General features: G+C 72.9%; 4 protein-coding genes across 5 annotated transcripts; 3 read left to right on the top strand and 1 right to left on the bottom strand.

Annotated features, from left to right (window-relative positions):
- The first annotated feature begins 331 nt into the window (after nucleotides 1-331).
- NAA80 (N-alpha-acetyltransferase 80, NatH catalytic subunit) lies at nucleotides 332-1,195 on the top strand. The gene has a single exon (XM_035313846.1). It carries the CDS (start codon nucleotides 404-406, stop codon nucleotides 1,112-1,114), a length of 711 nt encoding a protein of 236 aa, XP_035169737.1. The 5' UTR covers nucleotides 332-403; the 3' UTR covers nucleotides 1,115-1,195.
- A 581-nt stretch (nucleotides 1,196-1,776) lies between these two features.
- Nucleotides 1,777-3,503, top strand: HYAL3 (hyaluronidase 3). Its single transcript, XM_035313845.1, has 3 exons — nucleotides 1,777-2,762; nucleotides 2,848-2,937; nucleotides 3,083-3,503. Exons 1-3 carry the CDS (start codon nucleotides 1,884-1,886, stop codon nucleotides 3,425-3,427), a joined length of 1,314 nt encoding a protein of 437 aa, XP_035169736.1. The 5' UTR covers nucleotides 1,777-1,883; the 3' UTR covers nucleotides 3,428-3,503.
- A 142-nt stretch (nucleotides 3,504-3,645) lies between these two features.
- Nucleotides 3,646-5,880, top strand: LSMEM2 (leucine rich single-pass membrane protein 2). Of its 2 annotated transcripts, XM_035313844.1 has the most exons (4): nucleotides 3,646-3,891; nucleotides 4,855-4,995; nucleotides 5,084-5,272; nucleotides 5,382-5,880. In XM_035313844.1, the coding sequence occupies exons 1-4, from the start codon at nucleotides 3,708-3,710 to the stop codon at nucleotides 5,507-5,509; spliced, it is 642 nt and encodes a 213-aa protein (XP_035169735.1). In that variant the 5' UTR covers nucleotides 3,646-3,707; the 3' UTR covers nucleotides 5,510-5,880. The 2 variants fall into 2 exon arrangements, with proteins under 2 accessions (XP_035169735.1, XP_035169734.1); XM_035313843.1 differs by having other exon boundaries at nucleotides 3,646-4,995.
- Nucleotides 5,881-5,959: 79 nt separating this feature from the next.
- Nucleotides 5,960-8,323, bottom strand: IFRD2 (interferon related developmental regulator 2; the record flags this gene model as incomplete). Its single annotated transcript, XM_035313847.1, has 10 exons — nucleotides 5,960-6,229; nucleotides 6,338-6,433; nucleotides 6,505-6,633; nucleotides 6,733-6,870; nucleotides 7,005-7,110; nucleotides 7,239-7,408; nucleotides 7,663-7,713; nucleotides 7,839-7,996; nucleotides 8,075-8,199; nucleotides 8,277-8,323. Coding segments are annotated over 10 exons (1,101 nt in total), but the record flags the coding sequence as incomplete, so codon positions are not given.
- Between the last annotated feature and the right edge of the window lie 35 nt (nucleotides 8,324-8,358).

The raw sequence follows: 8,358 nt of genomic DNA, 5'->3' as shown, positions 1-8,358 counted from the left end.
GGGAGCGAGGCGGGCCGGCGGCTCCCCGGGGGACGGGAGGGCGCCGCGGGACGCTCCCTGCCGGGCCGGGCCGGGCCGGGCGGTGGCCGGGGGTCGGCGGGGAGCGGCGCTGCACCTCCCCACCCCCCGCCCCGCCAAGGGTGGCTTGTGCAACCCGGCCGGTCGGTTGGCACCGCGGTTCCTCTTGCCTGCGGCTTCGCCTGCGCAAGGGGGGGCGGCTGCCGGGCCCCGGTCCTCTGCCCTGGGCACAGCTCGGCACGGCACAGCTCGGCACGGCACGGCACGGCACGGGCACGGGCACCGGGGCTGTCGCGACGCGGGGCACCGCTGATACCGCCGAGCCCCCCCCCCGCCGGTGGCGGGCGCTGAGCTGCCCCCGGTCGGTGTCCCGGCAGTGCGAAGAATGGGCTCGGTGCCGGAGGAGCTCAGCCTCGTCCCCCTGCACCGGCGGCCGGAGCTGCTGGAGGCCTGCGCCGAGCTGCTGGCCGAGGAGTGGGGCAAGAGCCGGGCGCTGCGGCTCCACGCGCTGCGCCGCTCCTCGGACGCCTTCCCCACCTGCCTGGTGCTGCTGCGGACCCCGGGCCCCGCCGAATCCCCCGCCACGCCGGGGGGTCCGTGCCAGCTGGTGGGACACGTCCGGCTGTCCCGGGTGGCCGGCCAGCCCCACGGCCTCTTCGTGGAGAGCGTGGTGGTGGCCCGGGCGCTGCGGGGCTCCGGCTACGGGCGGCAGCTGATGGAGGCCGCCGAGCGTTACGCCCGCGCCCAGGGCTTCCGCCGCCTGCACCTCAGCACCCACGACAAGCAGCACTTCTACGCCCGCCTGGGCTTCGCCCTGGCCGAGCCGGTGCAGAGTGTGCCCTTCCTCAGCCCCGCCATGCCTGCCGAGGCCCTGCGAGCGTTTGCCACCCCTGCCGGCCCCGCCGCAGCCGCCCCGGGGGGACCCCCTGCCCCCCGGCCCCCTCTGCCCCCTCCCACCGCGCCCCCGCCGCCCCCTCTGCCACCCCCAGCCTGGGCAGGGGGAGGCCAGGCCGAGAGCTGTGGGCAGAGCCTCCCGGAGACCCCGCACCGCGACGCCAGGGGGCTGCCCGTCTTCTGGATGAAGAAGGACATCTGAGGGCGGGGGGCACGAGCCGGTGATTAAAAAGCAAGCGCGGGCGGAGGCAGCTGCCCCCGCGCTGCCTGGCTGCTGTTCTTACGGGCTGCCTCCGGACCCCCCTGTCTGCCCCTGGGGTGGGGATGGGGGGGGGTCCTCGCACCAGCACAGCGTGCTGGGGCCGGTGAGCGCTGCCCGGTGCCACCGCTGCCCAGGGGGCTCGCCGTGGGGTCGCTGGGGCTGGCCTCTGTCCTGCTCGCCTGGCCCTGGCCCTGGGGAAAGCGGGGCGTGTGCTGGCTTGAGGGGTGCCAGCCTGTGTGCAGAGCAGGGAGCGGGGTCAAGGACTGTCCCCACGGGGGTCTTGTCCCCCCAGTACAGACCCCGTGAGGGGCTGGAGCTCTCTGTGATAAGAGGCCCTGGAGCACAGGCAGCAAGGTCAGCAAAGCCCCGAGGTTGCTCGGCTGCCTCATCCCCAGCTGCCGGCCTGACCCCAGCCACGGGCACAGGGTGGGAGCACGCAGCCCCTCTCCCCCTGCCCGGGCTGGGGGCTCCTGTGGGGCTCAGCACCCCCTCAAACGGGGATGAGGTGTTCGAAGCCAGGAGGGAAACTGAGGCAGGGAGGGGGCAGGCGTGCAGGGCAGGCCCTGGGCTCCACGGCTGGCAGAGCCGTACCGCAGGAGGGATGGAACGGGAGCCGGGAGAGGAGAAGTGGGGTTCTGGGGGGCAGTGGTGCAGCCGTGCATGCTGCCTACCCCGCTGCTCTCTCCCCACAGGCGGCGCCCCCGCGGGCATGGGGCCGGTGCTGGCGCTCTGGGTCTGGCTGGCACTGGGGGCAGCAGGCGGGAAGGGCCCAGCGCCCGCACCCCTGGCAGGCGGGCAGCCCTTCGCCGTGGTCTGGAACATCCCCACGGGCCGCTGCCAGCACTGCTTCGGTGTGGGGCTGCCCCTTGCCGACTACGGCATCGTGGAGAACCGGGGCGGGCACTTTGCCGGCCAGAACATCACCATCTTCTACAAGAACAAGTTCGGGCTCTACCCCTACATCTCCCCCGAGGGCATCGCCCACAACGGGGGCATTCCCCAGCGGGTGCCCCTCCGCGCCCACCTCGCCCGGGCGGCGGACGACATCCGCCTGCGCCTCCGCCCCGCTTTCAGGGGCCTGGCGGTGGTGGACTGGGAGGAGTGGAGGCCCCTCTGGGCCCAGAACTGGGGGGCCAAGCGCATCTACCGGGCGGCCTCGGAGCGGTGGGCGCGGGAGCGGCACCGGGGGCCCCGGCTGGCCCGGCGGGCGTTCGAGCGGGCGGCGCAGACCCTCATGGAGCAGACGCTGCTGCTGGGCAGGAGCCTGTGCCCGGGGGGTCTTTGGGGCTTCTACCGCTTCCCCGACTGCTTCAACGGCAACTGGGCCAAGGTGGCCAACTACACGGGGCGCTGCAGGCCGGCTGAGGCGCGGCGCAACAACCAGCTGGGCTGGCTCTGGGCCGCCTCGGCCGCCCTCTACCCCAGCATCTACCTGCCGCTGCCGCTGCCGCCCGCCCTGCGCCGCCGCTACGTGCACCACCGGCTGCGCGAGGCCCTGCGCCTGGCCGCCCGCGGGGCCGCCGGCCGCCTGCCCGTGGTCGCCTACTCACGGCTCTCCTACCGCCGCTCGCCGCGCTTCCTGGAGCCGGTAAGGGCTGGGGAGGGCCGGGGACACCGCTCGGTGCTGGGGCACGCGTGTCCTCCCCCGGCCACATCTCTGCCCGCCCTTGCAGGCCGATCTGGAGCACACGATCGGGGAGAGCGCGGCCCTGGGGGCAGCCGGAGTGGTGCTGTGGGGGGACATGTCTTACTCCCGCTCGGCGGTGAGTATGGCCGCTCGCCGCCCCGCCGTGGGCTGGAACCGGCTCAGGAAGCAGCTTGGGAGTGGGACAGGCTCGGGAGGGGAGGCTGCAGGGACCCCAAGGCTGCCCCCTGGGGCTGGTCCTCACGGCAGCCTCCCCTCCCCAGGAGAGCTGTGCCAGCCTACGCCGCTACCTCGTGTCCACCCTGGGTCCCTACGTGGCCAACGTGACGGCGGCAGCGCGGGCGTGCAGCCTCCAGCAGTGCCACGGCCACGGGCGCTGCGTGCGGCGGCAGCCCCGGGACCTGGGCAGCCTCCTGCACCTCGGTGCGAGCCCGTGGCTGCCCTTCCGCTGCCACTGCTACCGCGGCTGGGCCGGCCGGGACTGTGCCCAGCAGGAGCGGCCCGACCCTGCTGCCTGCCCGGCGCCCGCCCATGCCCACAGCCTCTACAGGCACGACGGCCTCCAGCCCCCCGACGCCTGCCTGCCGCGCGCCTTCTGGGGCTGGTGACCGGGGAGCGCCGCAGCTGGAGCGGCCTGGGGCGTTCCCTGCGGTCGTGTTAATTTAAATAAATTAGCGCAGTGCAGCTGGCGTGGTCCTCGTGGGCAAAGCCGGAGGGGGTCCTCGGTGCCCCCAGGCTGGGCGCGCCCTGGGACAGAGCCCCCCCCGGGGCTGAGCAGGGACCCAGCTCTGCCTCAGTTTCCCTATCCCAGCTACGCCCTGGGGGAAAGGGAGCACGGGGGGGGGGGGAGCCGGTTTTCCCTCTGGCTCCACGCTGCCTGCTGCCCTGATGCAGCCGCCAGGCCGCCCTCCCCAGGGCTATTTTTATCCCCCCAAACACATTTCGTGCCGTCCTATTTTAAGCGGAGCAGTTGGCGCACCAGGAGCCCAGTGCCCGGCTCCCGGGGGCCCCAGAGCGCCTCGCTGCCCAGGGGAGCGGGGCAGGGGAGCCATGCCCAGGGAGGCTGCCGAAGGTAGGCTGGGGACAGGCGAGGGGCTGGTGGGGACACCGGCGCCCGGGGGAGCCGCGCGGGTTGGAGGCAGCGGCCAAGCTCTCCCCGCACCGCAGGGATGCCAGCCCAGGGAAGGGCAGGAGGGGTGCGGGGGGCTGCGGGGGCAGCAGCTGGCACAGCACCCAGCCGGCTGCAGGCGTGGGGGCACTGGGTTCCCAGGGGCAGCCCGCGGCAAAGGGCAGGGACCCACAGGGCCTGCAGGGTGCTTCGGGGGCGGCCGGGAGCACCCAGCCCCAGAGGGCACGGCCCTGCCATGCACCAGTGCTCCTGGAGGCCCCCACAGCCACCGCGGACCCCAGGAGTGGGCACGGGGCTACCCTGTCGTGCTTGGCCACAGGCGCAGCCCACCAGCCCTGCCCTCTGCTCCAAAGCACACAGACACCTATAAAACGCCCCTTCCCTCATCCCCAGCTGCTTCCTGGGACAGCATTGACCCAGCTGGAGCCCTGCGTGCTCCCCGAGCCCCCTCGCCATCCTCTGGGGGACGTGCCACCGCAGCGTGGGGCACCAGGTCCCCGTCCCCACACCTCCAGCTGTGCATCCCCAAGCAGCACCCGAGCGCTCGGGCACAGGGCCAGCAGGGACAGCCAGCCCCGGCAGCAGCCTGGCACGGGGCTGCCTGTGCCCACAGGGAGCCGGAGGGGGCAGGAGCACGCTCCTGGCCCTGGGCAGGTGCCAGCCCCACTAACAGGCTCTGGGACCGCGGCCACCAGGCTCCCACTAACTGCTCCGATGACAGCGTGCGGCGGCTGAGGGGACGGCCAGCTCGCCTGGCCCTGTCCCGTCTGCGGCAGCTCCATGCCAAGGGAGCACTGCGTTGGCACCAGTCAGCATCACCGCCAGGAGGGGACACGGGCAGGTGGGGGCCTCTGGTCCCCACAGGGGTGCCCAGGCTGCGTTCAGCCCTTTCTCTGCTCCTGGCAGACGGCGCAGGCAGGGCGGAGGGCGCTGCACCGCCGGAGCCTGCCGACCCCGAGGGGGCTGATCCCGGAGCCATCAGCCTGCGCCCCGTGGAGTCCATCAGCGACCTGCACTGGGCCTCGGCTGGGCACAAGGGCACCGAAGGTGAGAGCGGGGCAGCGGACAACGGGGCGCTGCTGCCTGGGGGGAGCGGGGCCAGGCACTGACCCTGCTCTTCTCCCCGCCGCTGCAGGGAACGGCCCAGCTCCATCCGGCGCCCGGCTGCACCGCCTGCCCCGCAGCCCCCCGCAGCTGCCCACGCTGCGCCCCGTGCCGGCCGCCACCACCTGCCCTTGCCCCGGCCGCCCGCTCTTCCTCGCCCTCCTGGGCCTCCTGGCACTGGCCAGCCTGGTCCTGGCCACGATGGCCATCTACCTGAGCGGTACGTGGGACCAGGCAAGGCAGGGGGAGGTGGATACGGTGCCACGCAGCGCCGGGGGCTTGGGGACGGCTGGTGGCCCGTCCCCAGCGTCCCCTGTCCTCCCCCGCAGTGCTGCAGAGCCAGTCGGTGCAGGCGCTGGCCCAGTGGCTGGAGAGCCAGGAGGACACCATGCGCCAGCTGCGGGCCGCCAGCAGGCAGCTCTGGGCTCGCCTCAACGCCAGCGCCGAGCGCCGCTGAGCCGCCCCAGCAGAGGAGGAGCCCCAGCATTTATCGCCCCGTCCTGCTCCTCCCCGGCAGCATCACCCCCAGGGCACACAGGGGCCAGCCTGCCCCTGCCGTGCGCCGTCAGAGAACGGGAAGGGCCTGCAAGGACGGGCACCTGCCCCGGCCCTTCCTCCGCGAGGCAGAAGGCACCCTCCCGTTAATTACCTCCTCTAATCAAGTCTTAGAAAATCACCACCGCAGCCACATTCCCGGGGTGGCCGGTGCTGCCAGCAGGCACGGCCCCAGCCCAGCCGCAGCAGTGCCTGGGGAGCGGCGCCAGCCCGACCCCGGGAGGCACGGGCAGCACCGGGGCCCCCGCGCCACCCACCCGGCACTTGCGTCCCTCCTGCAAGAGGGCTACGCCACGTAAAGCATCTGGCATGACAAGGGGCCAGAGGAGGCATGCGGCAGCACGTCACCAGCTCCCCACCTCGGCTCTCCTTTTATCCTTTCTTTGGGTAAAAAAATAAAAGAAGGGGCAGCCCCCTGTGGGGCAGCTCCAGGCCTTAAATACTCTGCTGTACACGTATAAAAGCCCGAGGGCTGGGGCGCTGGCCCCTCACAGTGCCGGGTCTGCAGTCCTGAGGGCCGCCACGCTGCCCTGCTCCGCCGTCACAGCACAGCCGCCCGCTTGTCCCGCACCCGGCTCCGGGCTTTGGTGCGGGCTTTGGAGGCAGCCGAGTTGTAGAGGTGCTGTGAGGAGAGGGGAGGAAGAAGAGGTCAGAGGTGCTCGCGGGCCTCCCCCACCAGCACTCACCCAGGGCCCCGGGGGCACAGATTTGAGCAGCGCCTGCCACCCACCTTCTCAAAGCGGGAGACCTTGCTGGCCTTCAGAGCAGCTGCGTCCAGCACCAAGGGAGGCCCAAGGCTGAAGATCTCCCGCAGCAGCTCGTTATTCTGCGGGAGGAAAGGCCGTCAGCCCCTGCCAGCGCTGTCCCCGTGCCCCTGGTGAGGCTGCCAGTCCCTACCTGGAGGTGGTGGCAGATGCCGGAGCCCAGAACCTCTTTGAAGGCTTGGTACGTCCGCCGGCGTGCCCAGCTGTCCAGGTACAGGCACTCCAGGCCAAAGCGGATGGTCTCCTCCGGGTGCTCCCCGCTCTGAGCGGGCAGAGGGGCATCAGCCACGACCCGGGCACCAGCCACGACTGTCCTGGCTCCGAGCGGGGCGGGGGAACCCGGCGGTGCCGGGGGCAGTACCTCGATGAAGCGCAGCACATCTCGGAAGACGGAGCGCTGCTTCCGCCGCTCTGTCTTGGCTCGGCGCTTGCTGCTCTCGGTAGCCAAGACTTTGAGCTGGGCCAGCAGGAACTCTGTGTTCCGGTGCCACAAGTCCTCCTGCCAGAGAAGGGGGCTCTGGGAGGGACACGGCCCCGCCGCCACGGCCAGGGCTCGGGGCGCATGCCGGCAGTGCCAGCCGCGACCCCCGCTCCCACTCCGGCTGTTTGCCGCCGCGCAGCTCCCCACCGCACCTCCATCTCCTGGGCCAGCTCGAAGACCAGCGCGATGGTCTCCCCGGCCACAACACGCAGAGCGACGCTGTTGCTGGACAGCAGCGGGGGCAGCTTCAGCCAGAGGCTGCGACGAGAAGGCACGGCGGAGGGTCAGCGCGCCCGAGGCTCTTCGTGCACCCTGCTCGGCGGCTGGGGACCGGCTGGCTCCGCGCCTCACGATGGTGCCCGTGCCGCCCGTCCCTGCTCACCCACCTGTCCAGGAGGCTCCTGATGTGGGACGGGGGGCAGAGGGTGAGCAGCAGGGACCAGGACTGGAGAGCGCTGCAGTGGAGGGGTCCGTGCTGGGCCAGCCCCGAGCCGCCCTCGTCTGCACTGGGGTCACTGAAGATGCCCTCCAAGCAGGACAGACACGAGAACAGGTCCTGGAGAGGGGAAAGTCACCCATCGGACCCCAGCTGACACCGGGACAGGTCCACACACCAGGCGGGCACAGCAGAGCCCAGGGCTGGTCCCACTGGGTATCCAGGATCCCCCGGGGCACGAGGGGCTCATCCACTCCAGCACCACAGCTCGGCGGTGCAGCTTCCCACCCCGCTCGCCTCCGCGCTGCCCCGAGACAGGGCAGGGGACGCTGTGACAGCCTGGCGCCCTGCTGTGACAGCCCCAGCACCGTTACCTCGGGGTCGGCCGCAGCGACGTAGCAGCAGACGCCCAGGGCCACGGCGCACTGGCGAGAGATGCAGGGAAGGGGCGGTCAGAGCAGGCGGGGGAGGCACCGTCCCTGCCACCCTTCTGCCACCGCGGGGGTCCCGGCCGTCTCCGAGCCGGTGCTGCCGGAGGCGCCGGGCTTACGCTGTGCCGGGCCGGGATGCTGGCCGCGCCGTCGGTCAGGACGCTGACGAGTGGCGGCTTCGCGCTGCGGAACACCTCCTCCCCCTGCGGGCCGGGGCCCACCTGGAGGCAGAGGAGGGCGAGGACGGAGCCCGCCAGCGCCTGCTCCTCGCCCGTACCTGCGGGCGCAGACAGACCCCGCTCAGGGCCCGGCCCCGGCCCCGCCGGCCCCCGGCCCCTCTTCCCCGCGGCCGGACCTCTCCTCAGGCTCCTCTCCAGGCCGTCGGCGAGCGTCAGGCGCCGCTCCAGCAGGCAGGCGGCGAGGCTCCGGGCGGCGAGGGCCCGCCGCAGGCCCTGCAGGGCCGCCCGCCGCGTCCGGGCGCTGCGGGGAGAGCGGGGGCATGGCGGGGGGCGGCACCCGGAGGGCGGCGACCGCGGCCCGGGGCGGCGAGCCCTCACCTGCCGGCCTGCAGGCCTCCCAGGAGCTCCTTCAGCCTCTCCTCCTCCACCTCTTCCTCCTCCTCCTCTTCCTCCTCCTCCT

The sequence above is a fragment of the Oxyura jamaicensis genome, unplaced genomic scaffold, assembly GCF_011077185.1.
Source record: "Oxyura jamaicensis isolate SHBP4307 breed ruddy duck unplaced genomic scaffold, BPBGC_Ojam_1.0 oxyUn_random_OJ68955, whole genome shotgun sequence".
Classification (NCBI taxonomy): domain Eukaryota; kingdom Metazoa; phylum Chordata; class Aves; order Anseriformes; family Anatidae; genus Oxyura; species Oxyura jamaicensis.
Note: the sequence above shows the minus strand (reverse complement) of the source record. Positions and strands in the feature narration are given on the sequence as shown.